General features: G+C 36.7%; 1 protein-coding gene across 8 annotated transcripts in view; it reads right to left on the minus strand.

The window, feature by feature from the left end:
* cadpsb (Ca2+-dependent activator protein for secretion b) overlaps positions 1-21937 on the minus strand; it is a 78973-nt gene that overhangs the window by 12420 nt on the left and 44616 nt on the right. For 2 of the 8 annotated variants that reach the window (XM_084127991.1, XM_084127986.1), the window contains exons 8-19: positions 20707-20846; positions 20080-20146; positions 19779-19887; positions 19211-19423; positions 11752-11888; positions 11414-11601; positions 9975-10076; positions 9158-9221; positions 8807-8930; positions 5794-5826; positions 3553-3659; positions 3042-3071 (exon numbers count right to left, since the gene is read on the minus strand). In XM_084127991.1, the coding sequence (XP_083984117.1) occupies positions 3042-3071; positions 3553-3659; positions 5794-5826; positions 8807-8930; positions 9158-9221; positions 9975-10076; positions 11414-11601; positions 11752-11888; positions 19211-19423; positions 19779-19887; positions 20080-20146; positions 20707-20846 (1314 nt within the window). Of the gene's footprint in view, positions 1-3041; positions 3072-3552; positions 3660-5793; positions 5827-6657; positions 6727-8806; positions 8931-9157; positions 9222-9974; positions 10077-11413; positions 11602-11751; positions 11889-19210; positions 19424-19778; positions 19888-20079; positions 20147-20706; positions 20847-21937 lie in introns of all 8 variants that reach the window. The other 6 variants (XM_084127989.1, XM_084127984.1, XM_084127990.1 and 3 more) reach the window with 4 other exon arrangements.

Here is a 21937-nt window from a genome sequence, read left to right on the forward strand (position 1 = left end):
ACTGGTTAAGGGTCCGCCATATGATATTTCACACGTTCACTTTGTAAATCTATTTGTAAAGTAATGGCCCTTCATTTGAGCCATAAGGTTGAAGTAAGAGTTTTGGTCTGAGGGGTTCATGTTTTGCTTTATTGTTTGAGGTCATAATGTTTATTAAATAGATAAGGCATTCAAGTAACCAGTTTACAAGGCTAAAGGGTTAAGGTAAAAAGTTAAGCATTATGGACTTTAAAACTGAACTTACATTAAACCATTTATATTTGCAACACAGAAAATTCTACTACATAGCTTTCAAAACAAAGTCTAAATATTGTGAAAAACATTTCACCATAAGAAATATATGAAGCTTCTATACAAAATTGCATATCTCAAGAATTATGAGGCCCTCTAAAGTAACCATGTTAATTAAAATAAGAGAAACTAAATTAAAATTTAGCATGTCATTCAAATCTAAAAAAATGACGATACATTAAATCTTGTGTTGCAAATGTTTGTATATTTGTGACCTGAGGTCATTCCATTTTTCCTATATCAGGTCAATTCCCAGTGGAGTCAAGATGCCAGAGGAGGTGCAGTTCTCATGCAAGTGAGGTAGAAATTCCTGCATGCTTTTGCCCTCCAAATGGAAGATGTAGTTCAACCGTTCACATCACTGCATCCCTACCGTTGGGATGGGGATGTGTCTTGCGATCATGCAACATTGCCGTCCCTGATACGCCAAAGACTGCAAGCAGCAGGCTTCTTTACTTAGCAAAGCATATGGTTTGATGAATATTTCTTCTTTAATTTCTTAAAGTGACCATAAATTTTGGGCCTGTAGTGGGGTATTGAGCAGGAGTTTCTTAGATCAATCAAGCTTACTTGCAGTCTTGGCATAAAACACTTTTCTTCTAATTAAAACAACCGACCAGTGATAACCCCATTCAGGGATCTGATCAGAGGCTTAATCCTTCCCTTTGGTTGCATGCTACCTCCTTTTTTACCCCTCTAAACCCACAGCTTCAAAGAGCCCCGAAACTTTTTCCCCCAAATCCGCTCTGCTACAAAGGGATAGCAAGCTCTAAAACCAGACTTACCATAGCACTTACCTGCATGCTTCATATTTAACTCTTGAAAAAGCTACTTGGTTCATAATGTCAGCACTTAATATAGCAATTGCTAGTGGAGCGGGGCAATGCATATGGCTGAGCTTAACCAGACAGACAAGTAAAGTGTGGTAAAAAGCGATAAGAGACACCAAATCCAAGCAACCCATGAATCCTTCCCCAAGGCCCTTCTTGCTAATCTGGGAGCGCTGGATAGGTGTTATCATTAACATACTGATTGAATACAAAAACTTTACTATAAATTAAAATCAGCAAGAGTGGTCCTGGGAAGAGGGCTATGTTATGACATTGATTTGGTCATTTCGAGGGATTGTTCAAGTCCAAGTTAGAGGTCTTCACGGATCCACTTCAATCAGATAACACGATTTCTGACAGGAGACCAGAGCAGGTTCGGGTCCAAAACTTTGACGAGTGCCTGGGACATGGGTCACATCAGATAGTAGTAGCTGAAATAAATGTGCTTTTTCAGAATGGACCCAAGATGACCCGCGTTTGTTTAAAAAATGGCCAACTTTCCATTATTTATTTCATGCGTTTATCAATATATTATTTAAAACAAATATATCAATGTGTTATATATACTGTAACAATGTAACTAACGTAAATAAATCGGAGAATTAATGTTTATCTACAAATAAGGTCGGAAGATGGTAATACTTTTAAATCTACACCTGCTGTGGTGTTTCTTATTTGTCGTCTCTGATTTAAACCTGCGTCAAGCCAGTTAGAAAAAGTAACCACTTGCCACTGGCATGCTGGGCTGCAGGCATGTGTAGACGTTTCTGCCTCTGTTACATTCGGGTAACAGAGGAAAATTGTCTAAAAAAGGTATGGTCAGGCTCAAATTTTATAGGATCTTTTTCGGGCGAGTTTTTCTTTTCTTTTGTATTCATTTATGCACGTCGGGTGCATGGAAAGAACTGATTCAGGTTGGGTAGGACCTGAGAAGACCTCTTGTTCAAGTACACTAGCAGAAGGGAACACGACTAATTGGGAAAGGTTAAGGTGGTACATAGTGTTGCGGGTGCGTAAATATGTAAACATTCCCCCCTGGAAGCAAAGGAATCATTGAGCATTGACCTTGCCAGTGGGGGACGCAAGCCTTTCAAGAAGTTTGAAGGGAGACTTGACAGGCACAATGCTGAGGAATTAAGACAAACCCATGTCGGACGCAGCAATACATTCGCTCACGTTGTGAGGAATGGGACATTACAGGGGGAGGGAACTCTTCATAGCTCATGCACAAGCCAGTAAGGGGCTTTTTTCATTGCATTCATTTTAGCCACATACCTCTTTTCCCTGCAACAACACCATGGAGTGAATGGTGAGGAAAAACATGAACATGTAGAGAGTGATGTATGTGCAAAGTGTTAATTATAAACAATTTTTTTCCAAAAAACTTTTGGACAAAAAGTCACAATTGCGAGATTTAAAGTGACGTTGTGACATATAGTCACATTGTGAGTTATAAACTCGCAATAATGAGAAGCAAAGTCGCAATGGTGAGATTTAATGTCACAATTGGGGGATATTTTTACTCTAAGGTTGAAATGGCCTTCAAATAGTTATATAGTATGATGCCACCAGTTGGGCAGCAACGAAGTTCTAGCATTGTATTTTCACAAATGTTAACAGAATGATTTACAGATGGTTCTATCATAATGTCTTGAAGATAAAGTGCTTAAACTCAAATATTTTGCTAATTTGTGCATTTTGATTAGTGTGTGTGTGGGGTGGGGGATATTTCATTTCCCAGAATTCCAAGAGACCAAAGCTAAACACTTTATGTCAATTCCATCATGTTCTTTAAGCATCGTCTTGCCCCATCCACCCAGACATAACAGAAAAGCCCTTAACTGCGTGAATCAACATGCTTGAGGGAAAAGGTACACTATGTGATGACAACTTAAGAAAAAAAGAAACATGATACTGTACCGACTGGTCTCCTGTACTTGTGACCGCAGCCTGTTAAGCATATTCAGAAAGATACAGTAAATCTATAAATCTCAGGAAGACCATGGATTACCTAATACTTAAAATTGCATCTGGGAATAATGCCAAAAATGCATTTGTTCCTAGAGTAGTAACTGTTGAAACAGGCCAATTATTATAATTACGGCTGAAACCTTTACTTGGCTCAAAAAGGCCAAGGGGAATTGCAAAGGAATCTTTCTAACATTTAGAACACAGAAACAATCTGTATTCTGAGGCTTACTTTAGAGTATAGATCCAGGGAAAGTGGTTTAGAGACCTAGATCTCATGGGAGAGTGAACTCTTGTTGTTTCACTAATTTACACTAATACAAACTGCACTGTGCAAACTGCACAGCTGCCTTTTTTGTTATAAGAGAGGAGTCACTGGCACTTTAAATCAACCTTATTTTGTACTAGATAAAGAAAAAAAGAGAGTGAACGTAAGGGAAAGAGAGAGCGAGTCCAGACTCACCTCTGCGTGGTGGTCCTGGTTCTGATGTAGAACCTCAATGACTAATTCCGCAAGGCGGATGGCATGCTCCAGTTTTTTAGCAGGCGTAGCTAGGTTAGCTACATTCTCTGGAGCAGAATGGTGGGGAGAAGAGGGATGGTTAATATTACAGTGGTTGATTAATATATTTATTCTATGAATCTGTGATGTCATGAGCACTACAATGCAGTCTAAAGAAGCTAAGGTCATAAATACCTAACTGAGCATGCAGAAATGACAACACTGTTGATGACACTCATAACACTTCAAGAAAAGATGCCTAACTGACGTCAGAGACACTAGAATGCTCCTGTAAATCGGTTATTTGTAATCTTTGAGGCAAAAAAGCTTGCAACTAAATTGGGGTTCAAAAGTCTTGAGACCACAAGTGGTTCTATTTTTTCTTTTTCTGATTTAAATTTTGTTTCATCATCACAAATATTATCGACATCATAATTTAAATGAAAAAATCAACATAAAATGTCTTTATCTTTTGCATCTTCAATGGAGCAAAAACATCTGACCCTTAAATTTTTAGAAAATTGGTCAATGTCACTCACAAATTTCAGAATCTTGCAGAAGAAATGCAGAATCATTACTATGCCATATTTATTTCACATCATAACATTTCCTAAAGCCTAAAACTTTAATTCCGGATTTGAATTCTAGATATTTAATGTGGACACAGACGTTTAGACCCCACTGTAGGCTATATACATTTAATCCTTAAACTGTATTTTTAATCTATCTCGGTATATTAATATTAATTAGTAGGACTTCTCATTTAAGGCCAACACATGAGAGAAAGAGTAGACCAGATTGTCAGACATATGCAACACTTTGATGAAATGAGGACATCAGGACACACAATAGTGTTTCTGATTTTAACATATAATCAACTTTTGCCTGAACAAGATGAAATGAATAAGACAGAAAACCAAAAGAAAGAAAAAAAGCTAAATAAAGTAAAATACCAACCAACTCAGCAATGCTGAGGTCTCCACTGAAGGAGAAAAAAATCTTTAATTTATTGACCGAAATGCTACTTCAGACATGAAGGACATTACTTATTTATCATTTGGTCTGACTCTTTAATCTTGGTGTCTAGAGTGTGAAATGTTCACTTTTATGCCAATGGTTTATTGGCCTGTTAAATTTGTGGGTTATTAATGGAGTTGTGGGGCACTGTACTGAAATTTACTACACTCTGAAGCTCAGAAGCTCATTCTAACTCTTCCTAAGGCCATGATGTCATCAACACAACATGATAAAGTAATGACAATGGATCTAATGATAATCTATGATTACCATTATCCAAATTTCATACTTTATCTATTTTCAATGTGTCCAAAATGTCACATTTCTAAAACCAGGACTGGGAATTAAAGAAGCGAAATATCTCTTAAATGGATGGTGATTTAGAAAAGTAGTTCTCAACTGGTGGGTTTTGTCTCAAAAACAGTTTGCAAGTCCGTTCTCACAAAACAATAAACAAAGCTAAATGCAACAAATTGGCATTCCATTTTGTTGCTGATGTCAAATGTAGTGCGTAAAATCTTTAAACTTTAGTTAGTGGATAGAATGTAGCAAAATTAGACAAAGAATTTGGCATAGTTTCAACCTAACAAAATATAAAATAAATAAATAAAGTATTATTAAGTTTGTAATATTAATAAAATTATATTTTTTGTTTTACTTTTACATTTTGATATGGTGTAGGTTTGGCACTTGGTGCCCAATGAAACATCTAAGTTCTGAAGCAAAATTAGTTGAGAACCACTTATTTAGAAAATCCATTGATGTCAAGATTCAGATATACTTCAATTATCTTATTCCCAGTGCTTTAGAGAGAAACATTTGCAAATCATTCTCCACTCACATTTTAACACATTGAAAAAACTGCCACTGAAATCTTTGTGAAAGATAGAATTACTTCTTGTAAGTCTGCATAATGTAACACCATTAGGCAGACTGTGTAGCGCTCAGAGGCTCTGTTTCAATTTCTAAAGGCATAATATAACACAAAATAAGTTTTTACCCAAATTTTGTGCATATATTGATAGAAGAATACTATCTTCACAAAAAAAGAATTGCACAAGAGTGGACCTTGTGTCATGGTGAGTACAGGACTTTCAGACTAAAAAAAGTTCTCTGTAATTGTGTCATGTGCATGTGCCAGGATGTGTTGAAGGGGACAGGGGATGACGTCAAACATAGCTTCACCTGGATCCTTCTGATCCTTTAGAGTTTTCTCAACTTGAGAGAGAGAGAGAGAGAGGGAGAGAGAGAGAGAGAGAGAAAGAAAGAAAGAAAAAGAGAGTCAGAGCCACATAAGGAGAGGGAGAAATAAGGGAGAGAGAGAAGGGAGAACTGTAGGGAAAAAGAATTATTCCTCAAGGTGGCATGTTTTAGCCCAAAGTCACTGCAACATCCCTGGTCATTTCACTCTTGGTTGCTCTCTAGAGAATTAGTATATATTTGAAATAGAATAATAAAAATAATAAAAAGGCAAATAAACACACATGTAGATATTTACCTGGAATGACAAGAACAAAAACACATAGCACAGTAGCAACTGAAGGAAACAAAGAGACAATAGCCATTGTTCGGTTGCATGACAAACTGCACACAGCTGTAGTAATCACGAACAAGACAAACTTGTGATGTTGGAACACGTAAGTTATAGCTCGTACACGTGTACTAACTCCTGCTCTCCCGGTAGCTCAGTCACCTGTTGATGTGTCTGGAACCCCCCAGTGAAACCACCTACCACACCACAGTAACGATATACACTCAGACAAAGTAAAATAGCGAGCAAAGTAAAAATGCATTCAAGTCACAAACAGGAGCTTCAACCAAAAATGAACACGAGGAAGCAGAACGGATGCATCAGTCATGTCGTATTACAAACAGATGGAACATCTCTGTCAAAGAAATTGGAATCGGAACATTACGTATCGTTCTCTACTCAGTGTCTGTCATCTGTATGAAAATGGCAAAACAGAAAAGTTCAGAGAAGGATGCGACATGGAGGGTTGATTTGATGGAAGAGAGGTAAAGAATGAGGGGTGAGGAGTTGTTACTCACGGATGGTTAAATCCATAACTTGTGTTGCCAAGGAGTAGACAGGATGATCATACATTTCCCTCTTTTTTCCTAAAGAAAAAGAGGATTCCGGCATGCAAGAGTTTGGGGTCAGAGGAAAGGGGGTCAAGGGTCGGTTATGGTGATGGGATGTCTTGTGTTAAGGGAAGTTCTCATTAAGAAGAATAAAATCTGGTTTTGGAAAACGTTGGATAATACAACATGATTTGATGGTTAAAACCATTAAATCACCCTTGAATTCTCACTTAGAGACACTAAAAATGAAGAATAAAGTAGACGTGGAAAACTACTGTTCAAAAGTTTGGGGCAAGTAAGATTTTTTTTATTTTGTATTTTTTTATTAATACTTTTATTTAGCGAGGATGCTTTAAATAGATCAAAGGTGACAGTAAAGACTTTTATTTTGTTTCAAAAAATTCTATTTCAAATAAATGCTGCTCTGAATCTCCACAAGAGTGTTAAGCAGCACATCTGTTTTTAACATTGATAATGATAAGAAATGTTTCTTGAGCAACAAATCAGCATATTAGAATGATTTCTGAAGGATCATGTGACACTGAAGACATTCATGTCGTAAAATAAATGCAGCATTGACGAGCATAAGAGACTTCTTTCAAAAGTATTTAAAAATCTTACCGGCCGCAATTTTTTTTGAACAGTAGTGTATTGTTCACCCAAATTAAAACTCTGTCACTTGAAGCATAATTTTCTTTCTTCCATGGATTTCAAAATTTGACTGATTTTATACTATTTTTCAGCCACTTTTGTTTTATGGAAAAGGGCAGCAGACAGTGAGCGAAATATCTCCTATGTGTTCCACTAAAGAAAAGAAAACCATGTGCATTTCAATTGACACGAGGGTGAGTAATTGATGACAGATTCATATTTGGGTGAGTTATACTTAAGGAAATTGTGTCACTTTATTCAATCAGGGAACAAGCAGTCAAGGCCCATTAGAGAGGCACAATTGTAAACTGATACTGTGTTTTTTTTACTTTACCATTTGTGGCATTTGTATCATTGGTTTGTCACCTTGTTCGAAATAAGCGACAGAACCAAGAATTTGAGCATTCATTCAGAGCGATGATTTAAAAATATCTTCAAACATCTAAACACAAACATCCTCCTCAAAACCAGCTCTCAATGCCTTCTACTCCTCCACAAACAGAAACCCATCGCTATTGCCCATCTTTTGCTTCTTTTTAATCCTCTTTCATGCTCGTTGCCCAGCCTGGCATTGTTTCATGGACGCTTCCCTCTTCATCTCATTGCTCTTTCCCTCAACCTGTTTTCCTCTAATGGACTCTTCCACCCTACAACCATTCCTTCCCACATACTTAATTTATTTCACCGCAAGATTATTCCCCATTCCTGCACTCCTTTCTGTTCACCGACTCATTTTCCTCCTCTGTAACCATTTCTCTACCCTGATGTCGTTTATCATCCTGATCTCAGCCATAATAATAGAAAAGAGAATGGGTGGAGAGCATCTGAAAAATGTCCAATTTCCAATCTTCTATGTTATCGCAACACATAGGAAATGGTCAGAAGCTCTTCTTTGTGTGGATTTGAATGCATTTTTTTTACACACAAGTCCACAAAAGGAGAATGGACAAGAAGACATTGAAACTTTTCTTGAAAACAGAGAAAGAAACAAAAGCAGTAATTGACCGTAGAAGAAACAAGTATATTATTTCAAACAAGACAGATGCAGTGTAATTCAAGAATGTGCTCTGGTGTAAAATAAGATAAAATAAAATAATCAAATTAAATGTAACATAAATGCAGGCAATTCATTTTATATATATATTTTTTAAATATATATAAAAAAATCCCATGCATATACTTAACTGCAAACCATCAAAATTAATCTACAATTTAAACAAAATCCTAATTAACCAAACCTAAATTTATTTTCCTCTCACAAACTGAAAGTAGAAGAACAGATGATTTACTCAAAGCACATTATTCAAATATGGACCACAGTTTATGCATTAAATCGATTCAAATTAATGGAGACGTTGTTTAAAAAAAAGTTAAAAGCACAAAAGTTCCCTTCTGGTTCAAATCATCACATGGTTAAGTGCTTTAAAATCATAATGCTGTGAAAGAAAAGCGTAATGCTAGTCACCTTCCACTCTGGCGTATTCAGTGATGCGCTGGTAGTTAATTTGAGCTGCTTGCTCTAAGCATTTACGAATCACAGCCTTGACTTCCTCCTGTGGCACTGGGGTCACAATGTCCTTCATAAGCACCTGTGAAAAAACACAAATCCCATTTGTTTTATCTAGTGCCATAAATGTTGTTGTCCTGGTATGAATGAGTCATACTTTTTAAAACTTTTTTTTTATTTATTTGAAATAATGATGCATGGCAGAACAAGTAAACAGAGGCAGGCGGTACTGAACAAAATACCATCAATTGCTTCTCTTTTCCTTCTACAGCTGCTACTCTGAATCAATATAAGCAATGTTGTCATTACCCTCTCCAGCAAAGACAGAGTGGCTTTCAATGCTCCCTCAGGGCGACCAAACGGAAAGCAATACCTACAACAACAAAAATTGCATTGTGTCTGTAGAAAATCCTGTATACAATACACACATTTTTGGATGCAATGTCGAGAAAAAAACCCAGAACGGTGTACATCAGCGGTTCTTGACTGGTGGGACGAGAACCAAAAATGGGTTACGGACAGCAAGGGAAAAAAAAACAATGCTAAATGTGAATAATACAATGCAACTCTTTTAAAGAAAATGCTTCCCATATCTTTTGTGGCTGACGTCAAATGCTGAAAACCACAAACAAAACTGTACAAGGTAAAAGACGCACTGAGAAAAATGAAACCACATGCTAGTGTCTTGTTTGATTTGCACAGGCTATAATTTGAGCTCTGTTGTTGAAATAACATTGACATGTTTATGCACTTATGGCTGTGCACCGCTCATGTTCCGCTAATACGATATTTGGCCCAGCATTTGTTCCATGCATTAAGCTGATAAATCACCTCTGCTGTTGTTTATGTGTTTACAAAACTGTCCAATTCCCTGCTCTGCCTAATAATTTGCATATTGTTGGGACTACGCAGCCAGTGGTGATATAATTTTTAATGTATGATTTTAAAGGACATTTTTGTCTACTTTCGTACACTAAAAATGTAATGAGATGTTGGATTGCACTCGATGTTCAAGATAAAATATGTGTCTTGAAACAAAACCAACAGAACCACTGGTGTACAAAGTCTTCTTGCTATAGTACAGGCTGTGAAATGTTCAATAAATGCCTTAAGTCTACATACTCACCTAAAGTTTGTGATCTGATTCTCCAGAAGGACACGTAATCGTTCTTTGATTTCCTCAAAGCGTTCTTTTTCTTCCACCGTTACTGTTCCAAGACCATCAGGCCTATTTTACAAGCAAAACATGCCATTATTTGCAAATTGATTAGGAAGAAAGATCAATGTTGAGCCAAGACGAAAGTAATACAAATCAAATGAAAGTTTTGAACTGATTTATTATTACAACTAATTATGATACTACACGATTGCTTTATAAAGCCCTGTATATTCTCAGTGAAAGCTAATCAAACCACATTAACATTTCAGTATGCTCTATATCACACTTGTAACAATAAAATACAGGCCTGGCACACTGAGCCCAGAAAGAACATCTAACCAGAAGCAATGTCTGGTTTTCTTAAATCTAATACACTGGCTCTAAATGTATTTGTACCCAGCAGATGGGACCTTGTTGTGATACACATGGGGGACATTCTTTCCAACCCATTTTTTTAAATTTACAGCTATTGATGTCACAAAACTCCAATTGGGCACCATATTTCATTAAAATATATTTAATACACAGCTAGCTTCAGCACAGTAATAAATATACTTTCAACAAGTCAGTGGGAAGAGAAAGCTGAACTAAACGTGCTGTACAAGTGCATACAGGCTTGTATGAAGTCAAAATTCAAAATATTTTCTTAATGCAGGATCTTAGTCTTATTGTTAAGATAAATATGTCACATTATAAAATATCATGATGACTTTAAAGAAATGAAAGGTTTATAGTTCTTTTTTTCCCTTTCTTTTTTTGCCTCGTGTTCAACTGAAAAAAATAATGAGATTAATATAAATATTTTGGGGTGAGCTACAGTATACTTTTAAGATATCCTAAGCTGTATAAGCAATGTCACCCTGTGTGAGATACATTTGCTGCTATTGCACAATATAAAATATGATGCTGATATGAACATATCCTTGATAAGCCCTCTTACCTTGCGCTCTCAGGGGCCAGCTGTGTTTTACATTTCCTCTTTTTTTTAGACTCCTTTTTCCCTCCTGACATTGAGCCAGCCCCCTGTAACTCAGACCCCCTCTGACTATCAGGAACATGTAATGAATGAGCAACACAATGAGATTTGGAAATTAAAATAACAAAAAAGAAAAGGAGAATGGAAAAAGTGTAGTGGATAAAAGAATACTGCTGAGCTTTGGAAAGTGGAAAAGAAATGAAAAATGATTGAGAACAAAAGACACAACAAATCAAACTAAATTTGGCAAAATTATAAAGAACATTCACAGGGGAAAATATAATAAACGCTAAAGAAAAAATACAAAAATATGCTGATGACTTGCAAAGCGCCCTTGGTTCTGCACTCTCGTTCACCCTGCTTCCATGATCGTATCTCTCCCGACATCTAACATCACAATAATGCAGTGTATCTTTATGCAAGCCTGTACCTGTTACCGTGAACATGGGAGGCACAAAACGCGAAGCTGTAGTGCAACAGCGTCGGGTCAATCATGTGACCGGCATCTGCCCTCTCCAGTAGGTCGCCAAGATAACACAGATGTCTATGGCATCCTCTCACCCCGTTCCGAGCGCAGTACTCATCCAGAACAAACACCTGACCTGGGCTAAACCATCCCTACAATAAAAAAAGGTAGAAAGTTTGAAAGGAAACATTTCTTTTTATTATCACTGCTGAAAACAGTTGTGCTGCTTAACATTCTGTGGAAACCATGTTGAATTTAGCTGCTTTGCATTTAGGTCAGCATTTTTTAAAAAAAACACTTACCAGACATGCAAAGTTGTCATTTAGCCTGTGGTCCAACGTGAGCCTCTGCACCATCTCGAACAACGAGGCATGATCAAAGCTACATGGGTTAGCTGAGATAAACTCATCCATGCCGTGCTTCTGTGCTCTGTCAGCATCTATTCCAGCCAATCATGGGAGAGGAAGGGAGAGGGGGTGGGTTCAAGGAAGAGGAAATTAGCAAACTGCAAGGAGAATGATTTGTTCTCCTCTCACCACAAAAAAATAAACACCTAGAATGAGCCCTCTATGGCAAATCAAGGAGCTTTCACATTGTCAACTTGCAGCAAAAGTCAAGCAGAGTTCAATCGGACCTAGCAAATGTGGAACTGAGTGATAACTCTCAGCTCACATTCATTCTGGACGTGCATGCATGAGCTGATCAGGGCCTGGTCTCTTCCTGTTCTCTCAATCAAAAGCTTTTGTAAGTAAAAGGCCACCGATGGCCTTGAGGAAGTGGCGTAATTCCAAATGTAGTTTCTTTCACATGAATACAATAGATTCTGCCATTCGCAATTGATTAATGTCACTCATTTTAAGAGAGGAGATGGATTGTGTGCTCGTAAAAGTGCAAATGCCGAAAAAAGAAATTAGGGGAGATATGTTTGCCATTTTTGATATATTATAATTAACTAACCAGGAATTTTCTAATGTAATTTAATAGTACAACAGCATCAACTAAGTCTCTAAGATAATATTTAAAGGCCCCATGAAATGGCCTGACAAGCAGAGTTTTCTGATTCAATTGATTAGACAAAAATATGTGTGGGTCAGCATGAGTCATGAATATTTTTGCTCTGTTTTCCTTTAAAAGAAAAAAAATACTGTTAAAAGTGATTTATTTATTTTTTTTGGTAAATATTTACTAGCATATACACTACCATTCAAAAGTTTGTTTAAAAAAAAAAAAATTAAGTGCTTATGCTAACCAAAGCTGCATTTATTTGATCAAAAAACAGTTCAAACAGTATAACACTGTGAAAAATGATTACAGTTTAAAATAATTAATATTTTCTAATTTAATATATTTTAAAATTTAATTTATTCCTGTGACGCAAAGGTGAATTTTCAGCATCATTACTCCTGTCCAGTGTCACATGATCCTTCAGAAATCATTCTAATATGCTGATTTGCTGCTCAAGAAACACTTATTATTATTAATAATATTGAAAACAGTTGTGCTGCTTAATATTTTTGTGGAAACCATGATACATTTTTTCTTCAGGATTCTTTGATGAATAGAAAGTTCAAATGAACAACATTTATCTAAAAATCCCTTCACTGTCACTTTTGATCCATTTAATGCATCATTTTTGAATAAACTTAAAAAAATTTAAGCAAATTAATAAAACCTCAATGACCACAAACTTTTGGTAGTGTAGATGTCGTCAATGCTAATAGACATGGCATAAAAGCAAAAAAAAAAAAAAATTTCTTATTTTTATTTCATGGGTTCTTTAATATGCTTTTGTTATAGGCTAAATGTAAACAAAATCAGCTAAACAGTCTATGTATTTTTTTAAGTTCTATGCACGTGCTTGAGAAAGTAGTAAAAGAAAAGGTAAGTTATTCCTAAAAAAGAAACTGACCCCCTGATGACTTACTTTATTAGCAACAGAATAATAGAATCTAAATCTGTGCAGTGATGAGGTGCTCTAATGAGAGAAAATGTGAGGAAAGAATGTGCATCGTGTTACACCAATGATTAGGACGTGTGTCTAGATAACAACAATAACCATGTGAATGTGTGAATACATATGGCTAAAAATAAAGTGCAAAAACAAATAAATACTATCCAGATCTGCTTAATTAGAGGAACTTGGATAAAGTTATGTTATTCTTTGGCCAAGTAAAGCATTGCTATAGAGACGTAGACTAAACTAAAAGAAAGGACAAAAAAAGAAAGAATAGAGGCACAGGAAAAGACACGGGATTGTAGGAATGAAGAACTCAGTGAGGAAATGAGCTAGGATAGACAACGGACAAACTGAGAAAAGTTCAACATCAGAATGAATGGCAAAGAAGCCTTATAACTGAGCAACTCAGGATAATAAAGAAATGAGAAAAAGAAAGTGTAAAAATGCATAACAGACTATATGAGCTATATGAACCGTGGAATTAAAGGGAAGAAATAAGCAAATGTGTCCTAATTACAGGGTAAACCTACAGGATTAAAGGATGTGCCTTATTCATTTGCATTTTTATATTTCATAATTATACATTAATTAAAATAATGTACTTCCACATTCCACAGTTTTAAATCGGCTTGTGCAAAAACCGCTGTGCTGCATTCAAATAAGACTAGGACTTATGGGGATACTAATAAACTAGGAACCATTTCCTACCCTGTTACTACTGTAAAATAACTCCTGATGCTTTTTTAATGGTTATATATGATATTTCATTGAAAATGGATGTCTTTTACATGCAGGAACACAGTGAGACACTCCACTGTGCTTTCCAATGTCATGCAAGAAACTGGAGTAACATTTTCCGCTTGCCTATCTTTTAGCATTCCACATTTTTCTCTTAGCATTTGCAAGTTGACAATACTGGAGAAATTTTCAGTGTTTTCATAAGGGTTGCTGAGCACACTGACAAGCAAGCCACTTCAGTGGCGTGCCAACAGGCTAGCATTACTATTCTAGTGCAGATACACGGCTTTAACGGGAAGCCAACAGAGTCTAAAAAGTAATTAATTCATTCTCTGTGAAAGAAAATGGAGAATAATTAAAAAGGAAGAACATTAACTTGTCTTTCCATCAGCATCTGAATGGATAACATGACATCAAAATGCTCACCTACTCAAGCAGTATAAGGGCAAACACACACAGGTGCAAATAATGAACTATATCTTTGCTAAGTTCTACATTGGGTTTAGGGACTACTTCAAAGAGGCCCATTTCCTCCGGACGAAAGATAATTAGGAGTATTTCTCGGTGAGGAGGGACGGCAGTGCCTGCTCCTTCACATTGGCATTCAGAATACTCCACTTACATATTTGCCAACTCTTGTAAAGCTCAAGTTCAAAAATAAAGAAATCAGTTGAAAGGCAACTGAACCCTCGAGAGTAAAGTCCAAGTGGTCAAACATGTACAGTGCTTCACTGCTGCTGTTACTGTAGACAGAATTGATGGTCAAACTTAGGAATGGCCAAATTTGACTTAGTCAGTCATCCCAAACATTATTCTCAAAATTGTCCCATAAGAATGAAATGCCACCAAAACAAGTCAAACCCCATCTTTTACTTTACTCTGAGGGGTCTTGTGATGCTAGTGATGTTTATGTAGAGAAGGCAATTATGCAAATAAATCATAAACCATATTAACTTAGCTAAATAATAAGTACAAACGCACTAATTTACATGCAACCTAAACTGGCAAGAATAATGAAAGTTTGTAGTTTTAGCCATCATCAAAAAAAAAGTTCAACTGAAAAGTAAAATAATCTACTTAGGTCTAAAGCATGAGGAGTGAGATTTGAAAGGAGGAGAAAAAGAACGAGAGAAAAAGGATAAAGAGAGCACGTTGCATAGGTCAGATAATGGTTTTATGATTATCTGACTGGTGCTAGCTAACAGGTTAGCACTTACCCTTGAGTCCAGCTAGAAGACAGCAGGGTAAGAAGGGACAAACCAGAATAACATAAAGACTAGCAACAAGGCTGAAGGAAAAAGCAGACACGAAAACCCTGACTCCACTAAAGCTGCAGGACTAAAGAAGGGTACAAGCAAAGCATGAACGAAGAAAAAACACAACGTAAAATACAACAACCTGTACCGACATGATAGTGCAGTTTGAACTGGTGGGTGGTCAGATCGAGTAGTGAAAGAAAGAAAGAAAGAAAGAAAGAAAGAAAGAAAGAAAGAAAGAAAGAAAGAAAGAAAGAAAGAAAGACAGTAAGAAAGAAAGAAAGAAAGAAAGAAAGAAAGAAAGAAAGAAAGAAAGAAAGAAAGGACTATATTTCGGTGTATTACGTTGTGCTCTGCTGCAGCTGATTTTGACAGGATTCTCACAGGATACAATCTAGATCAGACTCAACTATCACTGAAACAAATACTAACACTGTACTGGCAAATACACTTACCTTCAGACATACAGTATATTTGAATGTTGGTCAAATGTGTATTTGATGCCAGTATCAGTTTCTAAATTGATTCTATGAAGGTACTGAATCCGGTAAAAACAAATGAGCAATTCCGGTGAGGAAAAGAAAGTCATTTCTATTCTCAGAACAAACATAAAACGAACACAACAGAACTATATAAAGGCTATTAGCACGTTTAAACTTTTATTCATTTGTTATTAAAGGTGAACTAAGTAACTTTTTTACCCTAACCGAACAGCTTCGGACTTTGGAATAGTTATATGACTTTTTTCGGGTTGAACGGTGGTCGTCTCGCACCCCCCAAGCGCCTGCGAGCCGAAAAACCACCCTTGCAACTTTGGGCCGGCGGGCCGCCTCAGCGTCAGGAAGTATCGCGTGATATCAGGTCTCGCGATGTAACGTATTGCTTTACGGCAAAAAAAAAATCTGCTAAAATTCTGTCATTATTGCGCTCCCTCACGCTGTTCGAACCCGAATGAAGAAGACGTTTTAAAGAATGTCCCATCTGCTTTGATGTCGTTGATCTACTAGCCTCTGGTATCTGAGAGTTGCCAACGAGTTTTTCGACAGTGTTGTCAAATATCTATTCCGAAGCTGTGGGGGGAGCTCTATAGAGAAACCTGCAAGCAAAAAGCGAGAATACAGCGAAGAAATTCCCGAAACTGCATAGCCCTGCTTTAAGAACAGACATGCCAACTAGTTACTGACCTGATGCAGACTAATATACACATAGCTAAAGCGGATTGATATCGTCTTGGTCTGGAGCTTGAAAATAAGCGGGGCAGTCTGAAATCTGCCCCAATGGCTCTCAATTAAATCGCGCTGCACTTCCATTTTTCCTCACAGATTTACATTGGAAAAGAGCTGGGGAGGGCTTAGGCACCTGCTGCCCGGCTTAGTATACATGCATGCCAAAGCCATACACTAATATATCATACGACTTAAAATAGTCTAGAAAATCCGAAAATATATTGTTACAGAATGCTGAACACATTTACAATTTATTATTGATTCAGTTTATATAGAGTTCTATGTTTTGGATGAATATTTTGGTGGGTCTAGCCGTTAGACATGCGGGCTGTCATGAGGTGCATATAAGGCGCGTGAAGCATCTCGCAGTGTAGCCCTATGTGTACCCCTTTTTTATTTTTAAAGTGGCCCTCCTGACTTACCGATGTGGTGTTAGTTATATATGTGCCTACATACCAGTGTGTGCGTGCCACTAAACTAAGTAGTTTGGGCCGTAAGGCTTGGCTCTAGTGGCCTTTTAGACCATGTGTGCCTGAGCCTGCTTTGCCGAATGGCTTAACTCTATTGGCCTATGATTATGTGTGCCTGAGCCAAAAGGCTCAAACATATCCAATTAGAACGTGCATTATGTGTGGCTTTAACAAATGAAATACACATTGCAGGCTAATAGAAACCCTGCACAACCACCTGAGCAAATAGTATGATGATTTAGCATCATTTGATAATCATCATTGTTAAAACCCTCTATACTCCTATTTGTAAATGTGGAGGTCATTTGGACAACGGATGAATAATGGAGCATGACTCTAACACTCGTTCAGCTGAACCCAGCCCGAAACACACACGGCCACGGGTAAATTAAAACATCAGCCTTGGAAAAAGTGTTGTTGGAAGTTGAGCAAATAAAGTTAGCCTTTCTAAAAGTGCACTGCACTGCTAAGGCAAATGCTACACACGTATGTAAAGGTTAAGCACGCAAGCTCATTGGCTATAGATAACGATGTGATTATGAGCAGGTTAAGTTAAAGGACCTATTAGCCTGCGCCATCAAGAGTTCTATAACAGAATTTTGTATTTAACAAAGTGAACCTTATTGTAAAGTGTTCCCAAAACTCCACCGGCTATCCATTTCCCTTTTAATATTCCCTTAATCATTGTATGTTATTATGATACATGTACTCTGTATTCAAGCAGAGTAATTAATGTATATTTAATATATTTATGTATAAATATTATCTGTTGCCAGAACCTTCATAGTATTCCAGAATCTGTGAAAACCTTCTGCAGCAAAGGAATGTTTGCTCGTGGATGTGTGTACAGCATGTTATATTCCACTACTCTGTGCCATTCAAGACCACCTGGGGTGTGTTAAGGTGGAGTGTGAAACATTTACACAGTGTAATAATGTTTCAGAGGGGAGAGGGTCTGTCTTATAGTGAGAAAATTGAATGGCATCTGAACTTGTGAGGGAATCATCTGACCACAAGAAACATTCACAAACAAGACAAATAAATCAATGGAAAAACAACACAGAACCTCTACCTTTAGATTTTGTATGAGGTTAAAACGTTAGCTATATTTTATTGAACTTATTTTAACAGTGTATAAATTCTGTTAAGAGACATTTTGTGATATAAGACATTGCTATGGACAGATGCTGAAGTAGATGCACACCAAAAGACAAGGTTCTGAATAGCAGGATCTATTATTATTTAGATGCTTCAAAGGGAATTGATATTAGTGTGAAGTATTTTTTTTTAAACTTTCACAGGTGTTTCAATTGCTGGTGAGAACATTTGTGGCAGAATCGTAATGCAACGAAAGGTGCCATTTACGTCTTAAAGGGACAGTACACCCAAAAATGATAATTCTGTCATTATTTACTGATTCTCATGTCATTCCAAACCCCTAGAACGTTCTTTCTTCTGTGGAAAACAAAAGGACAAAACATTTATTTTTGCATGCAAATGAACAGGGTTAAAGCTTAATTTCCAAATTTCCTGAAGCCATATAATAGCTTTGTGTGAGAAACTGACCAAAATGTATGTGTTCTGCAGAAGAAAGAGGTTTTTTTTTTTATAACATGAGGATGAGTAAAAGGTGTCATCATTTTCATTTTTTGGTTGATAATATCTTTATAGAAAAAAGTAAGGCCTATTTTAAACTGACCAATTGAAATAATTTAAACTATTATAAATTGGCTGAATAACACGCAGATGTTAAAGCTAATCAGGAGTGCGTGCGGGCAGAAACGAAGACATGGACATTGAAATAAACACATTGCTCCACTATACACACTCGCTCTTACCTTTTCCTGCTACTTGTGCAGTGTGCTGAGAGTGCAAGGTGACATCACTATGACATTATGAGTTACTAACTCAACCTGACAACAACCTGAATTCATCTATTAATTATTATCCACTTTGTGACATGTTGTCCATAAGTGGTTGAGGGCATGGGCTCTAACCTAAATAACAGAGCGGTTTATAAAAGATGGTGATTAATTTACTCGCCATCTCAGCTTCAGTAAATTTTTGTCCTGATTGATATTGTAATGAAATGCTTTACTGGTATGTTTACTTACAGAACTGAGAGATGGGGGCGTCCATCTGTGCCGCAGCTCCGCTCTTAGAATTCAGTTTCTGGACCTGGGTGGGCGGGACGGGTTTGTGTGATTGGCCAGTAGCTCGATACATGGCCTGCACCCATAGGATGCGGTCCTGCTCATCATCACTGGCAAAGATCACAGTGTCACCCTCCTTCACTGCATTGAAAAAAGCCCGGCCTCCATCCAGACCTGCACACACAGAAAAAAAAAGAGGTCAAATTCAGGTCGACATTGGAGGATACACTTAAAATGCACTTTTGCTGCACTATATACAACATTTCAGATAGCATCTGCAAAGAAATTATTCTAGACTCTTTCTCAGAATTGGCTTCACTTTTCTGAGGCTTTTTTGCGATTCCTTTTAACCAATTGCACCCAAGATGGATGTATGAAGTTAGTTCCCCTTAAGTACGCAGGTGTCTCGGCGGAGTTAACAAAGATGTAGTTTATTACAATGGACACTAACGTTTTGACAACCAGAAAGTGATAATAGTTCCATAAAGGAGTGGTACATAAGAGTAATCTGTGAATGTGAGAGTTTTACCTGGCTGTGGGTCAGTGTAGTCCACAGTATAGCCATCTAACTGCAGCAGCTCCTGCGGTTCTGACTTCTTCTCTCGATAGCTGCACATGGCAAACGTATACTGACTTACCTTTAGCAGGAGAGAAACAAATAGTATTAAAATACTTGGCATTAGGTTCTCAGGTTAAATCAATGTCATATGTACTAACTAAAATTGTACATGGTTCATCAAGACACTGAAAACAATAAACTTCATAGCGTCACAAGGAATTACAAAGTCAAACTATTCGTCACTCAAAATTTTTATGTATAAAAGATATACCTGGACAAGGACAAAGAAGCGCTTTTTCCAGCGTTTCCAAACATTTTTGCCAACAGCCCATAAATACCTGATGGAATAATCACAGGCTTCATCAGTATTTTCCTTTATTAATTTAATTCATACAATAAAAATGTTTGTTTTTTTTAAAGAAATTATTACTTTTATTCAACAAGGATGCATTAAATTGATCAAAAATGATATTAAAGACATTTATAAAAGAATTTATTTATAATAAAAATATATATATAATCTATTTCAAATAAATGCTGCTCTTTTGAACTTTCTGTTCATTAGAGAATCCTGAAAAAGGTATTAGTTTCCACAGAAACATTAAAATATATTACAATAGAAAACAGTTATTTTAAATTGCAATAATGTCACAATATTACTGGTTTACTGTATTTTTGATCAAATATATGCAGCCTTGGTGAGCATAACACACTTCTTTCAAAAACAATTTTTAAAAAATCTTACCGACCCCAAACTTTTGACAGAAGTGTACATACTTTTTCATTTAACCATGAAACAAAAGATGATATGTGTGGATTTTACTGTTTTAGAATGTAATCTCCATATGAACAGAAGACTTTTACAGAGAAATATTTCTGTACCCACAAAAGCCCTTACCCACAAGCCTTCATGTTCTGAGGCTTGTCCATGCGGACGGCAAGTTTGATCTTCAGATCTTGATCAGGGCAAGCCTTGGTCACAGTCATCTTATGGAGTTCTGCCTGCTTTGGGCTGTTTGGAGTTGGGTGAAGAACCACCTAATCATTCAAAATTAGAGAACCATGATTATTAGTCCATATGATCACAATTCAGACCAGACTGACTGAGAGACAAAGCTATCACCATTAAAAACAGCACACCCAAAATGAAAATTCTGTCATTATTTACTTACCCAAATGTCTTTCCGAACCCATATGACCTTCTTTCAGGATAGAATGACAGAACTTTCATTTTTGGGTGAACTATCCCTTTAACATGTAATCCTATAGCCAGTGCCTGCCCTAGAAACGCTAAGACATTTTCACACATGAAGCATTCAGTAAACGGATAAACAGGTTGTGTGGGTGTGGGAAAATATCCCTGAGTCTGGGTGTGAGCTGATAATGACATATTACTTTGCCAGTCAGCGCTTTTAGTGAAATTCTCAACATTCAATTCATTTTGGCTCATGCCTCTGTGCGCTGAGAGTTGGGATGTGCGGCTCTTCTCTTGGCACCTTATCAGAGAAGAGCCAGTTTCTCTCTGTTCTCTCCTGTGCCTTTTTTATTTGCTCTCTTCTCTCTCTCTGATAAGTTGGCTTCTAAATCTATTTCTTAGCTAGAGTTGAATGCTTAGAGATGCCTGCCTACCTCAGTCTTGATGAAGACACATTTATCAACCATGTACCAAACATCCGGCATCAGTCAAGATCAAAAACCATGTTAACAATTTCATAATTAGAGGACCTCTGAGTCCTTGAATGTAGACTGCTTTTTAAATTCCAATTCACGATTTCTTATTAAGGTTATATTAAGGCCAATTGCAATTCAAATTTGAATAAAAAAATGCTCACCAAGGCCGCATTGATTTGATGAAAAATACATAAAAACAGAAATATTGTGAAATATCATTAAAACTTTTTTCTTTTGTGAGAATTAATTAATAATTTATGTCTGTGACAGCAAAGCTGAATTTTCAGTAGCCATTACTCTGAATAGAAATACTTTTAAACATTATTAATATCTTTACTGTCACTTTTGATCAATTTAATGTGCCCTTAATAAATAAACATATTTTTTCATAAAAAGAAAAAAAATATTCCTGACTCAAATTTTTTAACCGTAGTAAATGTCTCTATTATGTTTAATAA

Source organism: Abramis brama (assembly GCF_963993115.1).
Source record: "Abramis brama genome assembly, chromosome: 11".
NCBI lineage: Eukaryota > Metazoa > Chordata > Actinopteri > Cypriniformes > Leuciscidae > Abramis > Abramis brama.